Source organism: Panthera tigris, chromosome A1 (assembly GCF_018350195.1).
Source record: "Panthera tigris isolate Pti1 chromosome A1, P.tigris_Pti1_mat1.1, whole genome shotgun sequence".
Lineage (NCBI taxonomy): Eukaryota > Metazoa > Chordata > Mammalia > Carnivora > Felidae > Panthera > Panthera tigris.
In genome coordinates, this window is record NC_056660.1 from 110,931,493 (window position 1) to 110,952,778 (window position 21,286).

Here is a 21,286-nt window from a genome sequence, read left to right on the forward strand (position 1 = left end):
CGAGGCCGGCGTTGTGCGGCCTCCAGCCGAAAGGAGTCGCTGTGGAGAGATAGCAGCTTCCGGCCCGCTTTTCCCCTTCTCTCTGCCACCGGCGCCAGCACGTCCTGTTTTCGTTGGCTGCTCTCGGATGGCTGCCACCGCTGGAGCTGCTGCTCTCTCTTAGTGCTGCACCTCGCTCGGCTAGCTGAGGGCGGTGCGGCCTCTTCTTTTGTCCGGTTACCCTGCGCATTGTCCCGAAGGGCGCCGCTTTTCCCGCGGCCGGCAGCATGGGCCGGGAGTCACGGTGAGGCGGCGCGCTGAGAGGGCGAGCGGGCGGGCGGTTTCCTTGAAGTGGGGGAAAGAGGCGGGAGTTGAGGTGCCAGCGGGGCCAGGCCTGACCCCGGGCGGCCCCACGTGCGGCCAGCGCTGACCTCGGCCACTAGAGGGGCTGGGGGACCCCGGCCGAGGGAGTGGCTGTATTTGGGGCGGTGACGGCCACGGGGTTCCCAGCACTGCCTTCGCCGGTTCCAGCCCCTGGAGTGGGACCACCCCTCCAGGGCGTCAGTGATTGGGTACCACATCCCGCCATTTCCATGGAGCCCACCGTGATCGCTCTGGCAGTAGTGATCCCAGTTGAATTTCTTGCAATTCGCATTTGCCACGTTTCCTTGGCGCCTGTTGCTGCCTATTTTAGTTCTTTGTGTGGTATTTTCCCAAGTCAGTTGAAAGGAGCTTGGAGACCAATATTTTTACATCACCTACAACATTGTACATGACTAGGCTTTTAGTGGGCTACAGTAATTGTTGCATGGAGATTTGTTTTGCAGATAGATTTCATATTTCTTTGTTACGTGTTTTTCTGTCCTTTTAAAGCTGTGCATTGGGAGGTCTTACTAGAATTAGGATATCTCTTCAAAACTTTAGATTGTTACCTGGTTTGGGACCTTGAGGTTTTTATCTCAGCGATGAGTATTTATTTGCTTTGTATTTAGCAGTTACTAAAAGATCCTTTTTATCTGGGATATAAATAATAAATAATTTATTTTTTGTTAAAATTGTTTAATGTTTATTCATTTTTTGAGAGAGAGAGACAGAGTGCAAGTGGGGGAGGGGCCTAGAGGGAGGGAGACACAGAACTCAAAGCAGGCTCCAGGCTCTGAACTGTCAGCACAGAGCTCAACTGCGTGGCTGGAACTCATGAACTGTGAGATGATGACCTGAACTGAAGTTGGAGGCTTAACTGACTGAGCCACCCAGTTGACCCTTAATAGTTTATTGACATATAATTAACATTCAGGGAAATAGACAAAGCTTAAGGGTAGAGCTTGCTGAAATTTAGCAATCCATAAACTGTGGAAACATCACCCAGATAAAGATAAAGAATATTTCTATATCTGCACAAAATTCCTGGGGCGTCTTTTAAATCTTATTGAAGGCATTGGCTGTTCATTTGGCTACCCAGAGCAGAAACCTGCAAGTGTACTTATTTGATTCATTTTTCTCTCTTAACTGTCTCAACCCAATACGATTCTATATCCTCTCTCCATTCCTGCTATGACTTAATTCAGGCCTAATTATTTAGTGCTCAGACTGCTACACTTGCCTCAAATTGATTATTTTCCTGTGATCTTGCCCTTCTAATAGATTCCTCACACTGCAGCCAGAGTGACACTTCTTAAATAAAGATTATGTCATTCCTCTCTTTTTGTCTGTTTTGGTTCTTTCAAGATGAAGTCACACTCTTCAGCCCGCCTTCAGGGCCCTTCACAATTAAGTCTCTTCCAGCCGTTTAGCCTTCTTCCCTGGCTTGTTTTCTAGGTTAGTTTAGGGACTGATGAAAGGTTCAGAGATGGGAAGATCAAGGTGTTAGAGAAATAAGTGAAGAGCTCAGTTAGCCTGCATATGTAGGTGTCATGAAAGGTTGAAGAAAAGTGGTAGGAGGTAGGTTCTGAAATGGAGTTGGGTCCAGAATGTGGGTGGATTGTAGATTTAGTTTCGAAGTTAAGATTTTAATTGAGAGCCTTTGAAGATTTTAAGTAAGAAATGAGTGTGTATGTTTATAATGTGGTCAGAATTCTGCTTTATGAAGATTACCTTAGCAGCAATGAGTAAAACAGATTTAAGGGAAAGGAGGGTAGAAGCAAGATTTCTAAAGGTCTTCTAAAATGCCCTAACTACATAACTTTGATATGGAGTCATGACAGAACTCTGAGGAGGTGATAAAATTGAAAAGAATCACAGGGGTGAAATTGGTGATATTTGGTGTTTTATTGGTTGTGTAGAATGAGATATTGAAGATAATTGATACTTTGAGCCTACTGACTGAAGGTTGGGATGACAAATGGTTTGGGGAGGGAAAGGCAGTAAGTTTGAGTTTCTAGGGGCACCTGGGTGGCTCAGTCAGTTAAGCGTCCAACTTCAGCTCAGGTCATGATGATCTCATGGTCTGTGGGTTTGAGCCCTGCATCGGGCTCTGTGCTGACAGCTCAGAGCCTGGAGCCTACTTACGATTTTGTGTCTCCCTCTCTCTCTGAGCATCCCCTGCTCATGCTGTCTATCTGTCTGTCTCTCTCAAAAATGAATAAACATTAAAAAATAAGCTTGGGTTTCTGTACATTTAATTTCACGTGCTTAAGGGATAACGAGGTATACTCATTCCCTAGCCATCTTATCCACGTTTATCGCTTTAAGTAGCCTTTGTACACTGATGACTCCCTTGGTGAACCCTGGACTCATATTTTCAACTACCTCCTGTACATCTCCATATGAATGCCTAATATCCTGATTTCCCACTCTCCCCCCACATCTACTCCTCCTCAAGCTTCCTATCTTAATACGCAGCAACTTTGTCTTTCTCCTTGGTCCACGCAAGTATCTCAGCAACACTCGTGACTTCTCCCTTGCTGTCCCACTTGACATTGAATTAGTCCTTAAATACAATCAGCTCTAGCTCCACGATATCTACATTTTGACCCTTCCTATGGCAACTCTGAACCTGACATTCTGATCCATGCCACTACTCTCTTACTTCAGTGATTGCTATAGCATTCTACCTGTTTTCCTTGCTTCTGCACTTGGCTTCCTTCAGTTTGTTCTCCCCTCAGCAGCCAGATTTTTTTTTTTTTTAAGTTTATTTATTTTGAGAGGGCATGCACATATGCATTCGTTGGGGAGGGGCAGAGAGAGAGGGAGAGAGCATCCTAAGCAGTCTCTGTGGTATTGGTGCAGAGCCTGATGTGGGGGCTCTAACCCAGGAATCATGAAGTCATGACCTGAGCTGAAATCAAGAGTCGGATGCTTAGCCAACTGAGCCACCCAGGTACCTCCAGACTAATGCTTTAAAAACTGAGGTAACGTTGCTCCTGTGCTTAAAATTTTCCAGTAACCTCAACTTACTCAGATCTATAAGGCTCTACAAATCTGTGCATGTTTGGCTGCGCTATGGTATCTCTGACCTCGTTTCATGGTACTCTTTCTTGGTCATTCAGCCCTAGCCACATCTGCCTTCCTTGCTGTTCCTTGGACACACCAGTCAAGCTTTGTCTTCAGGGTCTTTGCACTTGTGGTGCCTGAAAAGTTTCTCCCCGATATATCTACACGGTTCTTTTTACTTTTCTCAAACTTCTGAAATGTCTCTTAGCACATTTTTCTCTAGTCACCTAGTGTAAAATAGCAAATCTCCTACCTCCCATCCTCTCTCTTTCATCTACTCTAATCTGTTTTTCTCCATAGTACCACGTGATGGTGATGTATTGTTTATTTTTTTCTTTACTTAACTGGTCATCTTTTTTTTTTTTTTTTTTTTTTTTTTTTTTTTACCAGAATGCAAGTTGCTTGGGACCCAGAGGCAGGAGTTTGATCTGTTCTTTTTACTGTCCTTGTTTCCCTTTTAAGATAGTTTTTTTTTTTTTCCCTCTCTACATGGACTATAAATGAAGGAATCATTACTTCCCTCTGATTTTAAGAATTGTAGGGGTTCCTGGCTGGCTCAGTGAGAAGAGCATGTGACTCTTGATCTCAGGGTTGTGATTTCAAGCCCCATGTTGGTTGTGGAGATTACTTAAATAAATAAACTTAAAAAAAAAGAGTTTATGTGTACAAAGTCCTTTCATTGTTGGGGCGCCTGAGTGGCTCAGTCAGTTGAGCGTCCGACTTTGGCTCAGGTCATGATCTCGCGGTCTGTGAGTTCGAGCCCCGTGTTGGGCTCTTTGCTGACAGCTCGGAGCCTGGAACCAGCTTCGGATTCTGTGTCTCCCTCTCTCTCTGCCCCTCCCCCACTCATGCTCTGTCTCTCTCTCTCTCTGTCAAAAATAAATAAACATTAAAAAAAAAATAATAAAGTCCTTTCATGGTTTAATTTGTGTGCTGAGATATTTTGGGAAAATGTGATTAAATAAAATATCATACAAGCTAGCTGCGTTTCCTAAACTTAATCTTGACCTTACTTTCTAGCCATTATCGGAAGCGGTCAGCATCAAGGGGGCGATCTGGAAGTCGATCTAGAAGTCGCTCACCTGACAAAAGAAGTAAACGTGGAGATGACAGGCGGTCTAGAAGCAGAGATAGAGATAGAAGGAGAGAGAGGTCTCGTAGCAGGGATAAAAGAAGATCTCGGTCAAGAGACCGGAAGCGCCTGAGGTAAGAATTTAAAGATTCGTGATAAATTGGTCTCTGTCAGCTAAATTCAGCTTCTTCAAAAGTGTGACTTGGACTGGATTTTAGTGGCCCCTTTATAGGCACTCTGTTTTAACTCCAGCTTGTTTGATTAGGTCAAGAAGTGATTTGCCTGGAACAAAGACTTTCAAACAGTATTTTAAGTTTGGAAACGTTTGGCTCTATTTCCTGTAATCCAAAGAAAACCAAATAAATAAAAATTAAGAAAGGGTGGGCAGTGTCCAGCTGGGCTTAGTGGGTAGAGCATACAATTCTTGATTGCTGGTTTATGAGTTTTACCCTTATGTTGGGTGTGGAGCCTACTTAAAAACCAAAACCAAAACCAAAACCAAACCAAAGAGAACCTTCAGAGCCCCCTGAGGGAGGTTTTAAAAGCCAGTAAAAGATAAGGTAATATGCTGTCAAGGGGGTTCTGTTCTAATTCTGTCCCAAGAACGCTGACCACTATGTTCAGAGCAGCCACTAAAGCTGATAGGAGAAGGAAAAAGGACAGAGCTACCCAAGCCCTACTTGCTGTTTGTCACTTTAAAAAATTTAAGGATTTGTATTTTCAAGTAATCCCTACACCCATTGTGGGGCTCAAACTTACCCAAAATTATGAGTTGATTGCTCTACTGACTGAGCCATCCAGGCGCTCCCATTTGACACAATTTTTAAAAACCATTTTAGATTTAAACAAAAGAACACCCTAATTTTTATTTTACGTGCTTGCATTTTCCTAGGCACGAATCAAGCAGCTATAACCTTCCTAGAGGTGAAAGACATTGTCTTTAAATAAAAATCTTCACCACACCAAAAAAATATTTCTGATAAGTTTTTTATTAAAATAGGAAAGAAGACAGGGTTGTATAGGTGTTATGAACTAATCACAGAAAAAAAAACCTATTTTTTTCCAAACATTAGAAGGAGAACTAGCAAAGGTAGTCAGGGAGAATATTCATCTTTTAGAATGCATATAGTGCAATTTCTTCAGTTTTGTATTATGTGGTCCCAGGAACAGTTTCATATAATTCAGTCAAGTATGTGTTAAGTGAAATTGATTACTTAAGATAATGTCTTTAACTTTTGAGAGTGAATCACGAGGTTTTAGGGGCATCTGGGTGGCTCCGTCAGTTAAGCGTCCAACTTTGGCTCGGGTCATGATTTCACAGTTCATGAGTTTGAACCCTGCATAGGGCTCTCTGCTGTCAGTGCCGAGCCCGCTTTGGATCCTCTGTCTCCCTCTCTCTCTGCCCCTCCCTGACTTGTGCTTTTTTTTCTTGCTCTTTCAAAAATAAATAAACTTAAAATAAAAACAAGAATCATGAGGTTTTAGAGCAAGAAGGATTTTGAGATTATGTAAGTAAAGTCTCCATATCATATAGATAAGGAAACTGAGCCACAGAGTTGATCTGCCATATGTCATGTGACTGCCAGCTGTAGAATAGAAATTTTTGTTTCCTACTCTTCATGTCTGTGATCTTCCCATAGCCCCATTGTGCCTACCCTTATACTTAGGTTTTGGCTGATTTGGGGTTTTAGATTTTCTACTATAGGCTGTAGATTTCAAAAAGCTATTATTACAGATTTGCTATGTTTTTCAACAAATATCATTTTGGAATTAGTATCAGTTTTTTGTTGACCATTTGTAAGAATTGGCTTTACTTGTTGCCTGTTTATTTACTAAAGTTTACTTATTTATTTTGAGAAAGAGAACCAGCAGGGGAGGGGAATGGAGAAAGAATTGAAAGCAGGCTCCATGCTGTCATGCTGTCAGTGCAGAGCCCATTGAGGGACTTGAACTCATTAATCCAGATACCATGACCTGAGCCCAAACCAAGAGTCAGACCCTTAACAAACTGAGCTACCTAGGCGCCCCACTTGTTCCCTATCTATCTATTTATTTTTAAAATTTATTTATTTTGAGAGAGAGAAAGAGAGAGCTGGGGAGGGGAAGAGAGAGAGGGAGAGAGAATCCTAAGCACGCTACACACTGTCAGTGCAGAATCTGATGCAGGGCTTGAACTCACCAACTGTGAGATGACCTGAGCCAAAACCAAGAGGCAGACGCTTAACCAACTGAACCACCTAGGTGCCCCAGTTGTTCCCTATTTATATCTGATTTGATGGTTAATTGAAATCTCAGCCTTTAGTAATGGTAATAATTAAGAAGCTCTTTCAACATGGCACAGAAACATTTTCTGAAAGAATCTCTAATTGGTCATAGAATGAATGGAAAGTGTCCTTTCAGGCGTTCCAGAAGTAGAGAGAGAGATCGAAGTCGAGAGCGAAGAAGATCTCGAAGTCGAGACAGGAGACGCTCCAGGAGTAGAAGCCGAGGCCGGCGATCCAGATCCTCAAGTCCTGGCAATAAAAGCAAGAAAGCTGAGAATAGGTAATGTTATCATTGGACTGTATCTGTCTTGCAGGTTGGGAACTGACTCTTCACTATTCCTTTTCTCTCTTTCTCTTTTTTTTTTCCCACTGATTTTGGCTTCTATGATGAACTGTTGGTTGAATTTTAATAGGTTATAAAGCTTGTAAATTATTGGAAAATACTAGATTCGATTAGTTTTAACACTCAATACATTGTTCTCTTTAGTATCTACTTTTAATAGTCAGGAATATATTATATAAACATCTTCCTAGGAACTCTGTTTTTCTTTTGAGGTATGTTTTTAACATTTTTAACATTGATTTGACAGATAACTTTTTTTTTAACGTTTATTTTTGAGACAGAGAGAGAGCGGAAGCAGAACGGGGGAAGAGAGAGTGGGAGAGAGAGAATCTTAAGCAGGCTCTGTGCTAACAGCTCAGGACCGGATATGGGGCTCAAACTCATGAACCTTGAGATTGTGACCTGAGCTGAAATCGAGAGTCAGATGGTTAACTGACTGAGCCACCCAAGCATCCCATTTGACGGTTTTTAAATCATGACATGTATTACTGAATTGCTGTTCAGGATGGGTGTGAACTTTGCTTGTGTTAAGTTAAATATACATGTTTCCTTAAGATGCCAGTACCATTCAATTTTGAGTTATTGGTTATGTCTTTTAGACATAATATGTTTACTTTTTTATCTGTGTCATTTATGTTTATTCTTTATATTTCTCTTGTCAATGGTTCATTCTTTTCCTGTTTGTAAAAGTGGTGTCAAAGGATAGTCAATACATGAATTTGTGTCTGTTTTCTGTACCTTCTTCATATTAGTCGTGAGGATTTTTTTCCTGTCATTAATTTTGTTATTTTTATTTTACTGAGGTCCATATAATAATGCCCATTAGGACTATTTTAAGTTAAAATATAAATTCAGAAAAGTGAATGAAGTATAAATATGCAGTTTATTAAGTAATTATAAAGCAATACTCATGTAAACACCACCAAGGTTTAGAAATACAACATTGTCAGTATCTCCAGAAGCCATCCATGTCTGTTCTCTAACCTAGCTCTTTACTACCCTAGATAAAACCATTCCTGACTTTTGTACTAGTAACTTCTTTCTATTTATTTATCATCTGTGTTTGGATCTGGAAAAAGAATAGTTTAGATTTTTATGTTTTTTAACTTTACCTGAATAAATCACATATTCTTTTGTATCTGTGTTGGTGATTGTTTGAGACTCATCTGTGTTACATATAACAGTAGGTCGTTTTCATTGCTGAATACTATTCTGCGGCATAAATATACCACTATATATCCATTTTACTGAGGTATGTGTTTGGGTTGTTTTAACTTTTAGGTGCTTGTGAATGTTTTTTTTTTTTGAAGTTTATTACATTTATTTTGGGGAGAGAGAGAGAGAAAGAGAGCAAGTGAGGGAGGGGTGGAGAGAGAGGGAGACAGAAAGAATCTGAAGCAGGCTCCAGGCTCTAAGCTGTCAGCACAGAGCCCGATCTGGGGCTCGAACTTGTGAACTGTGAGATCATGACCTGAGCCGAAGTTAGATGCTCAACTGACTGAACCACCCAGGTGCCCTGTGAACATTTGTATGTATGTTTCCTAGTGTACATGTGCATGAGTTTCCCTAGTCTGTATATACGAATGAAATTACATGGCCATAGAATTAACATAGCTTCAAAAAAAAAAAAAAAAAAATTAACATACCTTCATTTTTACTAGGTGATCCCACATGCTTTCCAGAGGGGTTATACTAATTCTACTCCCACAAACATTATGATAATTGTGTTGTCTCATACCCTTCCTAGTATTTGGTATTGTCAGTCCTTCTAATTTTTGTTAACTGGTTAGATATGTTATACCAATATCATTGTGGTTTTAATTTGTATTTCTCTGACTACCAGTGAGGTTGAACATCTTTTCATATGCTTGCTTGTCATTTGAATTTCTTCTTTTCTGAAGTATGTTAAAAATCTTTTTGCTTATTTTCTTGTTGGGTTGTTTCTTTAAAAATTGATTCATAGGAGGTTTTTGTCGTTATTTTTAAATATCCTGGATGGTTGTTTACTGTCATTTTTATAAATGGCAAATATATTCTCTTAGTCTGTAGTTTGTCTTTTCACTCTGCAATGATACTTTTGATGAACAGAGACTTAAGAAAGAAGAAACATTTCTCGATTCATTTTGTGTATTGAGAAGAATGTAGATATTAAAACCTGACAAGGGCAGTGTGAGAAAATTATAGGCTATACTCATTCTAAACATAAAGATTATATCAAATCCAACCATATGTAAAAAAAAATAATTATGACTTAGTTGGATTTATTCCAGAAATGGAAGATTAGTTTAACATTAGAAAATTTATCATTGTAATACTTTATATTAGTAAGAGCCAAAGTGAAAATTCTTAGTTATTTAAGTAGATTCAGAAAAGTGTTTTTTGTGTTTTCTTAAAATTTTTTAAAAAATCTTTTTTTTTTTAGTTTACATCCACATTAGCATATAGTGCAGCATTGCTTTTAGGAGTAGATTCCTTAATGCCCCTTACCCATTTAGCCCATCCCCTCTCCCATAGCCCCTCCAGTAACCTTTTGTTTGTTCTCCATATTTAAGAGTCTCTTATGTTTTTGCCCCTTATGTTCATCTAAAGTCCTCATATGAGTGAAGTCATATGATAGTTGTCTTTCTCTAATTTCGCTTAGCATAATACCCTCTAGTTCCATCCACGTAGTTGCAAATGGCAAGATTTCATTCTTTTTGATTGCCGAGTAATACTCCATTGTATAGATATACCACATCTTCTTTATCCATTCATCCATCCATGGACATTTGGGATCTTTCCATACTTTGGCTATTGTCGATAGTGCTGCTATAAACCTTGGGGTGCATGTGCCCCTTCGAAACAGCATACCTGTATCTCTTGGATACATACCTAGTAGTGCAATTGCTAGGTTGTAGCATAGTTCTAATTTTAATTTTTTGAGGAAACTCCATACTGTTTTCCAGAGTGGCTGCATCGGCTTGCATTGCCACCAACAATGCAAAGAGATCCTCTTTCTCCTCATCCTCGCCAACATCTGTTGTTGCCTGAGTTGTTGATGTTAGCCATTCTGACAGGTGTGAGGTGGTATCTCATTGTGGTTTTGATTTGTATTTCAAAATGATGAGTGATGTTGAGCATTTTTTCACGTGTCGGTTGGCCATCTGGATGTCTTCTTTGGAGAAGTGTCTATTCATGTCTTTTGCCCATTTCTTCACTCGATTATTTGTTTTTTGGGTGTTGAGTTTGAGAAGTTCTTTACGGATGTTGGATACTAACCCTTTATCTAATAATGTTGTTTGCAAATATCTTTTCCCATTCCGTCAGTTGCTTTTTCGTTTTGCTGGTTGTTTCCTTTGTGGTGTAGGAGCTTTTTATTTTGATGAGGTCCCAATAGTTCATGTTTGCTTTTGTTTCCCTTGCCTCCAGAGATGTGTTGAGTAAGAAGTTGCTGAGGCCGAGGTCAAAGAGGTTTTTGCCTGCTTTCTCCTCGAGGATTTTGATGGCTTCCTGCCTTACATTTAGTTCTTTAATCCATTTTGAGTTTATTTTTGTGTATGGTGTAAGGAAATGGCCCAGGTTCATTTTTCTGCATGTCGCTGTCCAGTTTTCCCAGCACCACTTGCTGAAGAGACTGTCTTTATTCCATTGGATATTCTTTCCTGCTTTGTCAAAGATGAGTTGGCCATACGTTTGTGGGTCCATTTCTGGGTTCTCTATTCTGTTCCATTGATCTGAGGGTCTGTTTTTGTGCCAGTACCATACTGTCTTGATGATTACAGCTTTCTAATACAGCCTAAAGTCCAGGACTGTGATGCCTCCTGCTTTAGTTTTCTTTTCGAAGATTGTTTTTGCTATTTGGGGTCTTTTCTGGTTCTTAGCATACATGGATAGAAAAGTATTTGACAAACTGATTGAAAAATTAGAAATGCAATGGCATAAACAATCTTTTTTTTTTTTTAATTTTTATTATTTTTGAGAGACAGAGAGACAGAACATGAATGGGGAGGAACAGAGAGAGAGGGAGACACAGAATCCAAAGCAGGCTCCAGGCTCTGTGCTATCAGCACAAACTGTGAGATCATGACCTTAGGCAAAGTTGAATGCTCAACCAACTGAGCCACCCAGCTGCCCCTCTAATGTACTTTTTTTTTACTTTTTTTTTTTTTTAACGTTTATTTATTTTTGAGACAGAGAGAGACAGAGCGTAACAGGGGAGGGTCAGAGAGAGGGAGACACAGAATCTGAAACAGGCTCCAGGCTCTGAGCTGTCAGCACAGAGCCCGACGCGGGGCTCGAACTCACTGACCGCAAAATCATGACCTGAGCTGAAGTCGGCCGCTTAACCAACTGAGCCACCCAGGCGCCTCTAATGTACTTTTAAAAGCACCAATTATAAGGGGTGTAAAAGTAGACTGAAATGATTGCATTAAAATAAGAAATTTTATTCATTAAAAGATATCATACATAGGGGAAAATGCACGTCTATTGGGGTTTTAAACATTATTACATACCAAATTATCTTGTAGAATATTAATGTTTTGGTATATTTCTCTGTGTGTCAAATTTTACCTCCTATTTAAATTTTGTAATTATTTTTATGTGATATGTCCAATTTTTCTTGGGCAAATTGCCAAATACTTAATAATTAATGATATTTGTTGCTACTTATAGGGTTAAGTTTTCATTATATTTCCGGGATGTTTATTAACGTAATATGAATGTGAAATTGACTCTCAGAAGTTTCTTACTTAAAATGTAAAATGGAGGTCAGGGCACCTGGGTGGCTCAGTCATTTAAGCATCTGACTCTTGATTTCAGCTGAGGTCATGATCTCGTGGTTCGGTTCGTGGGTTTGAGCCCTGCATCAGGCTCCATGCTTTCGGTGTGGATCCTGCTTGGGATTCTCTCTTCCTCTCTCTCTGCTCCTCCCACACTCATGCTGCCTCTGTCTCTCTCAAAATAAATAAATAAACTTTAAAAAAAAAAGTAAAATGCAGGTCTTTACAAATATTTTAAGGGGTGTGTGGGTGGCTCAGTTCGGTTGAGCGTCCGACTTCAGCTCAGGTCGTGATGTTGCAGTTTGTCAGTTCGAGCCCCGCATTGGGCTTTGTGCTGACAGCTCAGCGCGTGGAGCCTGCTTTAGATTCTGTGTCTTCCTCTCTTTCTGACCCTCCCCTGCTCACACTCTGTCTCTGTCTCTCCCAAAAATAAAAATTTTAAAAAACTAAAAAAAAAAATTTTAAATGTGAATGTTTCTGAACACAAATAGATGATGTTTCTTTTTTTCTTTTTTTTGTAGGTCTAGGTCCAAAGAGAAAACAGATAGTGGGGAAAGTTCTAAAGAGAAGAAAAAAGACAAAGATGACAAGGAGGATGAAAAAGAAAAAGATGCTGGTGTATGTTTACTAACAAATAATTGTATAATATCAAGCTTGTTTCTGTAATCACAGATTGTTTTTTTTATTGCTATGTATTTTGAACTTTTAAAAATATTATTTATTCATTTATAAATGTTTATTTTTGAGAGCTAGAGAGAACACGAACAAGGAAGGGGCATAGAGAAAGGGAGAAACAGAATCCAAAGCAGGCTCCAGGTCCTGAGCTGTTAGTATAGAGCCTGATACGGGGCTTGAACTCACAACTGCCATACCATGACCTGAGGTGAAATCAAGAGTTGGTCGTTTAACTGACTGAGCCACCCAGGTGTCCCTGGATAAAGCCTTTACAAAGGCTGTTTCTAGGAAACTTAAACATAAAGGCTAAAACACAAAAGCTGGTTGTTTTTTTGTTTTTAAATATATTTTTAATGTTTTTTGTTTCTTTTGTGGGGTGGGCAGAGGGACATAGAGAGAGAATGAGTAGAGAATCCCGAACACTCTCTGCATTGTCAGCATGGAGCCTGATGCATGGCTGGATCTCTTGAACCTGTGAAATCATTACCTGAGCCAAAATCAGGAGTTGGACACTTAACCAACTGAGTCACCCAGGTGCCCCCTACGACCAAAGCTTTTTAATCATGTTGATACATAGCTTTCCCTTACTCATTAATTTCTAATAGAAAATTTCTTTTTCATGGTGGCAGTTTAAGAGGAGTTTAGAGGATTTGAAGTTGACAATAACTGATAACTAGGGAATTTTGCGTGTTTATTTATCTAGTTTCTAGTTGAGGAAGAAAGTGAATTTCTGTGTATTTTGCTGTAATGAAAAAGAGATTAGATTATGGTTTTTGAAGTCTGTCTGCTTTCTTAGTTGAAGATGCTTTTTCTTATGAATTCATTTTGCTGGTGTATTTGTGGATATGTTTAAAAGATGTGTGATCTAAATCTTTTCTAAACTAAGGAGTTTGTAAATACATGTTTTTCCGTTTCCTTTTTTATACTTTGAAAAAGTTATTTGGAATATTGCTGAAATAAAGTTGTTAATCTTTGTTTCCTTCTCTCACTGTCTCTCTTGTTCCCCACCCCCCCCAAGAACTTTGATCAGAATAAGCTGGAAGAAGAAATGAGGAAGCGAAAAGAACGAGTAGAAAAATGGCGAGAGGAGCAACGTAAAAAGGCCATGGAAAACATAGGGGAACTGAAAAAGGAAATTGAAGAGATGAAACAAGGGAAAAAATGGAGTTTAGAAGATGATGATGGTATATTCATTTGGTACACTAATAGTCTATATAACAATTCATGTAGAATATTCTAGAAATATGAATAATACTTCATAGTGGAAATTTTTAGGCATTTTTTCTCTTATGGAAAAACGTACCATTTTCACCTTTTTTTAAATGTACAATTCCATGGCATTAAGTACATTCATGGTGTCGTGTATCATCCATCATCACCAGCCATTTCCAGAATGTTTTCATCATCCCAAACAGAAACTCTGTGCCCACAAAGATTAATTCCTCATCCTGCCCTACCCTCCACCTACTTACCCCCCAAAATATCTATTCTATGAATTTGCCTTTTGTAGGTACCTCACATAAATGCAGTCATACGGTCTTTGCCCTTTTGTGTCTGGCTTATTTGACTCAACATAATGTCCTCAGGGTTCTTCCATGTTGTACCATGTGTCAAAATTTCATTCCTTTTTTATGGCTGAATGATATTCTATTGTATGTGTATACTGCGTTTTGTTTACCTATTGGTCTATTGGATATGTAGGTTGTTTACACCTTTTGACTGTTGTGAATAAAGCTGCTGCAAGTATTGGTATGCAAATATACATTTGAATCCCTGCTTTTAGTTTTTTAGTTAATATACCTAGGAGTGGAATTGCTGGGTTCATATTGAGATATTAAATCTATCTAATGATATTTATGTTAAAATGTAACGTGTAGGGTAGTGTTCAGTAAGGATCACTGATTTTACTTCATTTTTGTTATTTTTTTATTAAAAAAAATTTTTTTTAATGTTTATTTTTGAGAGAGCGAGAGACAGAGTGTGAGTGAGGGACGGTCAGAGAGAGAGGGGGAGACAGAGTCCGAAGCAGGCTCCAGTCTCAGCGGTCAGCACAGAGCCTGACACAGGGCTCGAACTCACAAACCGTGAGCCGAAGTCAGACACTTAATTTACTGAGCCACCCAGGCGCCCCTCACTCGTTTTAGTTGAGAGTGGAGAGTTGAGTTCTTATGGGCACAGTCAGTAAATAGCTCTTTAATTTTTTTATTACAAATAAGAATATTAGTAATGAAGGTAAGTTAAAGGCATGTTTTCAGGTCCCTTCTGATTTTTCATAACTTACAAGAGAACTATTTCCCTGGCGTATATGATTTTTACTTTTAGATTTTAGTGAAGTAGAACAGTGTGAAATTTTATAGGGAAATGGAGTTTTGCTCTATTTTTCTGTGAAAATTCTGGTGAATTTTTCATCTTATATGAAAGTTTCACAGAGTGGTTTAAATAGATGAAGAGAATGTATTTTTAAGGGGTGATGATATCTTTGATATGTGAAAAAAAGATTATCTTGAATTGAAAATGTGCGATTTTTTTTTTGTGATTTAAAAAAAGGTAATTGAAAGAAATGTACTATTTAACAGAAAGTTTTTAGTCCTCTTTTCAATGTATCATGTGATTTATATCATTATGTAAAATTGATGCATGCTTGCTAAGTGTAATAACTTGTTAAGTTTGAGTATTTGAACTGCTTTGTGCCTGGGTTGGTTGGAAAGGAGGGTGTGAGGGAAGAGGTCACGGTGAGAGGCGTTCTGATTATGAAGTATTTCCTTTTGAAACATATGTACAAAAGAGTGATTCTGCTCTTTTAGATGATGAAGATGATCCTGCAGAAGCTGAAAAGGAAGGAAATGAAATGGAGGGTGAGGAGTTAGATCCATTAGATGCTTACATGGAAGAAGTGAAAGAGGAAGTAAAAAAGTTTAATATGCGAAGTGTGAAGGGTGGTGGAGGGAATGAAAAGGTATGCCATTTTCTCTTATTTTTTATAGATTTTTCCAGTATTCCTAATTGGATAACGAATTCTTGTCACATTGACCTACCACTGACTTGCCTGAGTTTATAAATTTGATTCCTCCCTCTCTCAGAAATGCTAGTGCTTTTTCTCAGTCCCACAGATACTAGGGAATTTTAGCTGTAAGCGTTCTTTCAAAAAGTTGCTCTTACTGCCACCATCTGTATTTAGTGTCTTTCCTTACTGCTGACTTCTCATTAGGTCCTCTCCAGACTTCATTGGCACTTTCAGCTTTCATATTCCTGATCCCCTTTACTAGTGTATTTTTTCTTCTTTTTAATAGCATTTGTTGTCTTTTGGCAAATTATCTGATTGAGTTTTTACTGTGTTTATTGTTTCTCTCTTATAAAATGAGAGCTCTCTAATGGTAGTGACCTTTACCTGCTTTATTGATTTATCCTAAGCTCTTTCAACAGTGTCTGGCTTGTCCAATGAGTAAAAAGTACCATTTAGTAGTATTTTTAAGTGAATTATTACATTTTTATATGTTCTATAACATTATATATTACATAAAATGATATAAAATTACATTATACAGTATTATATAAAATATATAGTAAACTTTATATTATATAATCCAGTTAATGTTACATTTTAAAGTTTAAACAAATTCATTAGGAGAAAGCAGACTCCTTTTGTCATTTGAATTATAAATTGTGATAGTTATCATTGTGCTTCATTTGCATACAATTTCTTCTCAATTTTATAACATACTTTATATTCCTTTTTTATTTTAGAAGTCTGGGCCAACAGTCACAAAAGTTGTCACTGTAGTGACAACCAAAAAAGCAGTGGTAGATTCTGATAAGAAGAAAGGTGAGCTAATGGAGAATGACCAGGATGCCATGGAGGTAATTCTTCGTTAATTTTGACTTTGTTCATTATACTATCCTAGAAGTGTTTATTTGGTGGAGATGTCTGTTTAGTTCTAGAAACTACTGTTAGGAGGAGTTCTTGCTTTTCTCAGCAGTGCTGTTGCTGAATGAATATCCAGTCTGTAGAACATTTTGACATCTTTGACTTTTTTCTGCATGCCCACTTGTTGATTTCCCCTTTGCCCCTCATCACTGACCTCAGACATATAAGGCAAGAGAAGAAATAAAGTGATAGAATGAATTAAATTCTTCTATTAACACATTGTAAAGATTTGTGTAGAGAGAACTATATCAAAACTTCCTTAAAGCCTTATTAGAATTGTTTTGTTATTTTAGCTTTATATTGTCATTATAACTTTCTGTAAGGGCAACGAAAAAAGAAACTAAGTTGAAAAATTCAGAATGTGAAAAAGTAAAAGCCAAGGAATATTTTCTAGGAGAGGAGGATTTTAAAAGCTAGGAATAGTGTTTTCCATAAGGAGAAAATAATAAAGGATTTAACTTTTTCCTTATTATTTTTTTTTTAATTATAGTATTCTTCAGAGGAGGAAGAAGTTGATCTTCAGACGGCCCTTACAGGCTACCAGACAAAACAGAGGAAACTTCTAGAACCAGTGGATCATGGAAAAATTGAATATGAACCATTCAGAAAAAACTTTTATGTTGAAGTTCCAGAATTAGCAAAAATGTCTCAAGAGGGTAAAATTCTTTTATTCATTTATTGATTATTGAACAGAGGAGGATATGCTTCGCTTTGCCTAGGAGGAATGTGTGGGTAGGTTGTAAGTTGGTGCATGAGTAGGAGGAGTTTTCATGGCTTACCTGGAGAAGTGAGAGAAGAAAAAAGAAGGCAAGAAGTCATTCTAGTGAGTATGAACGTCATCTGCAAAGATTCAGAGCAGTGAGGAATCAGTGTAGTTTTGGAAGTATTTTTAAAAATGAGCAAAAATTAGTTTGGGTCATGTAGTTGAGATTTTTTGGGTTGAGAATACTCTTTATGTGAAGTTAGCAAATAAAGTATTGTTAGCCTTTCCCTTTCTGGGATTTGAGGGTTGGGAACCAGTGTGAATCTGTGTAATTATTGGTAGAATAAGGATAATCTAGGCAACTCTTGCTTGGAGAACAAGTGTTTGTATTACCTGTCAATCATTGTTCTTTTATTGATGTTTCAGTGTAAGACATAATAAAAGACAGATTATAGAAATGGGGTATTTCTTTTAGTCCCCTATTAGGTCACAGCAGTAATTGTATTAAGTGTCCTATAGATTTTGTGTGGAATTATCTTTAGTAGTACAAAAAAAAGATTTTTTAAAAAACTTTTCTCTTCTACTTTTTCAACTTTTTTTTCAATTTTGAGAGACAGAGTGTGAGCAGGGGAAGGGCAGAGAGAGAGGGAGAAACAGAATCTGAAGCAGGCTCCAGCTTCTGAGCTGTCAGCACAGCGCTCAATGCAGGGTTCGAACCCATGAACAGTGAGATCATGAGATCATGACCTGTGCTGAAGTCAGATGCTTAACCGACTGAGCTACCCAGGTGCCCTTCTTTTCTTTTCTTTTTTTATGTTACTTATTTTTGAGAGAGAGACAGAGCTTGAGTAGGGGAGGGGCAGAGGGAGAGGGCATTCACAGAATCTGAAGCAGGCTCTAGGCTCTGATCTGTCAACACAAAGCCTAATGTGGGGCTCGAACTCACAAGCCGTGAGACCATGACCTGAGCTGAAGTTGGACATTTAACTGACTGAGCCACCCAGGTGCCCCTGAAGATTTTTTTTTTTTTAGGTTTCTTTATTTTGAGAGAGAGAGTATGCAGGAGGGGCAGAGAGAGAGAGGGAGAGAGAATTCCAAGGAGGCTCTGGACCGTCAGTACACAGAGCCCAATGTGGGGCTCGAACTCATGAACTGTGAGATCGTGACTGAGGTGAAATCAAGAGTTGGATGCTTAACTGACTGAGCCACCCAGGTGCCCCAAGAATTGAAGATTCTTAGTTTTACCATGCTTGATTGAAAAGTAGAAGGCATTAATGAAACAATATTTAATAGCTTTTAATCTGGATTTTGTTTTGTAGAGGTAAATGTTTTTCGGTTGGAAATGGAAGGCATTACTGTCAAGGGAAAAGGTTGCCCCAAACCAATTAAATCTTGGGTCCAGTGTGGAATTTCCATGAAGATCCTAAATTCTCTCAAAAAGTGAGTAGTTAGTGATTCTCTACATTTTTCAGTGTCTTCCTATTCAGAATGGCTCTTTTACCCAATTAATTCCATTGGTTACATTTTTACTCTAATAGAAAAATTTACTATTTTTTTCTTAAACACCTGAGTGTTTTCAGATATATTTACATATCATAAACCTTACTTTTTGTACAGTTCAATGATTTTTAGTATATTTATGGAGTTAGGCAGTCATTACCATAATTTAATTTTAGAACATATTCATTATCCTAAAAAGAGACCTGTATCCCTTAGTAGTCATTCTTCTCCCTTCTTTCTCCTAGGCATCCACTAATTTACTGTGTCTACAGATTTGTCTCTTCTAGACGTTTCCTATAAGTGGGATCGTACTAACATAGTCTTTTGTGATTCACTTCTTTCACTTAACATAATATTTTCAGTGCTCATTCATGACGTAGAATGCCTCAATCCTTCATTCCCTTTTGACAAATAATATTCGTTGTACAGCTATTCTACGTTTTGGAAAACCTTACTATGGGACTTGGAGAGACCCAGAGATGCCAGTTCTTACCTTGTCTTTCTTTGGTTTGCTTTTTAAGGCATGGCTATGAAAAACCCACGCCAATCCAGACCCAGGCGATTCCTGCTATAATGTCTGGACGAGATTTGATTGGTATTGCCAAGACAGGAAGCGGAAAGACCATTGCTTTTCTGTTGCCCATGTTTAGACACATCATGGATCAGAGGTCATTAGAAGAAGGAGAGGGGCCAATAGGTACAATTCCTTTCATTAAACTATTTATTCAGGTAACGACTTTGTTGTCAGTTAATCAGAAAGACCTGTTATTTTATAATGTTCTATTATAACAATAAAGATGTCTTTATGTACATTTCCTTTATAAATTTGGCACTTTGGGGCTGATTTCCCCTTACCAGCAGGTGGAGTGAGAATCTTCAGAGCTCTGGAGTGACACCTCAGAAGTACAAAAACAGCCTCTCCTGGCACAGCTCAATTTTTAAACTCTGACTCGGCAGGTAGACTCCTCGTGCATCTATCTGTTTATTTATATTGAGGTTTGTGCTTAGTGAGTGTCAGTGGATCTATAAACTCAACATAGAAGATTGTAAGGAAATATATTTTCCATTTTTTGTTTTTCGCCTTAAAAGGCTATATATATAGTGCCAGCATCTCCTTCAGGATTAGGTCTTCAGGTTCATTTGTTGATTCATTTGACAGAGATCTGTTTTGCAAGTGTGAGTAGGGTTTTGAAAATTTGCTCAACTCCTCTCTTGGAAACAGGGGGCACAATATATTCCTACTCTTTCTGTGCCCTTCACACCAAGGTTGTTTCCGGAAGCCTCGGTATGGCTCTGCAGCACAGTGAGTCGCTTGATTATCTTTGCTCTGTGATTTGCAGTTGAGAATGATTTGCGTTCTTTTCACCCCAGTATTTTCCTGATGTTTGAGTGAGGCATTTAACTCTCATTTATCTTTCTGTAGCATGTTCTTAAAATCTACTTAAAATTAGCAATCGCCACAATCTCTACTATTACAAACCTTTTGAAAGAGGGTTTCAAAGGTGCATAAAACAAATGAAAACAAAAACAAAAAATTATACTAAGAAATCTGAACATTATTTCAGAGGTTAAATATAACACGTTACAGGATAGCCTTTCAAGAATTTTGGTGGTTAGGCTTTTGACATATTTATCTTTTCAGCTGTCATCATGACTCCAACTCGAGAACTGGCTTTACAAATTACTAAAGAATGTAAGAAGTTTTCAAAGACCCTGGGACTTAGAGTGGTCTGTGTTTATGGAGGAACAGGAATCAGTGAGCAGGTAACTATAAAAGGAGCATTCAGTTTTTCCATTCTTTTTTTTCTTTCAGTGTTTCCATTCTTAAATTATTTAATGATCTAAAAGTGATTTGTTTTAGTGATTTGTATAGTGATTGCTTTTAAAATCTTAGCCACTGGGGCACCTGGGTGGCTCAGTCGGTTAAGCGTCCGACTTTGGCTCAGGTCATGATCTTGCGGTCCATGAGTTCGAACCCCGCTCGGGCTCTGTGGTGACAGCTCAGAGCCTGGAGCCTGTTTCAGATTCTGTGTCTCCCTCTCTCTCTGACCCTTCCCCGTTCATGCTCTGTCTCTCTCTGTCTCAAAAATAAATATTTAAAAAAATTTTTTTAAATCTTAAAAAAGATGAGGTTTAAAAATAATAGTGAGGATGAATTATGTTAATCTTATATTTTAAGATTTTCAGTCATTTTTATACCTTGGCTTTCCTGATATTCCTCTTTGTCTCTCTCTGCTCAAGGAAGGCAGATATTTTTTCCATTTTATAGATAAAGAAATGGCGAGAAAGGTTAAGTAAGTTGATCAAAGTGTTTAGGCTAATAAGACTTAATTTGTCCCAGAACCAGGTCGTCTGATTTCCCAACTGGCTCTAATTCATGTGACATCTTTAAAAGGTGGTGATGACTGTTTTGCATTAATACCTGTTTCACTGGTATCTTTAAATGTTTTTGGCAAGAGTTATTTATTTATTTAAAAAAATTTTTTTAATGTTTGTATATTTTTGAGAGAGAGAGAGACATAGCATGAGCAGGGGAGGGACAGAGAGAGAGGGAGACACCAAATACAAAGCAGGCTCCAGGCTCTGAGCTGTCAGCACAGAGCCTGATGCAGGACTCAAACTCACAAACCTTG

General features: G+C 38.4%; 1 protein-coding gene across 1 annotated transcript in view; it reads left to right on the plus strand.

Moving 5' to 3' along the window:
* The first annotated feature begins 78 nt into the window (after window positions 1-78).
* Window positions 79-21,286, plus strand: part of DDX46 (DEAD-box helicase 46) — a 69,705-nt gene continuing 48,497 nt past the window's right edge. Inside the window, exons 1-11 of the mRNA XM_042984240.1 lie at window positions 79-283; window positions 4,432-4,617; window positions 6,884-7,027; window positions 12,372-12,468; window positions 13,544-13,709; window positions 15,330-15,481; window positions 16,270-16,383; window positions 16,941-17,106; window positions 18,473-18,593; window positions 19,175-19,350; window positions 20,296-20,417. Coding sequence (XP_042840174.1) covers window positions 267-283; window positions 4,432-4,617; window positions 6,884-7,027; window positions 12,372-12,468; window positions 13,544-13,709; window positions 15,330-15,481; window positions 16,270-16,383; window positions 16,941-17,106; window positions 18,473-18,593; window positions 19,175-19,350; window positions 20,296-20,417 — 1,461 coding nt within the window. The 5' untranslated portion in view covers window positions 79-266. The remainder of the gene's footprint in view (window positions 284-4,431; window positions 4,618-6,883; window positions 7,028-12,371; window positions 12,469-13,543; window positions 13,710-15,329; window positions 15,482-16,269; window positions 16,384-16,940; window positions 17,107-18,472; window positions 18,594-19,174; window positions 19,351-20,295; window positions 20,418-21,286) is intronic.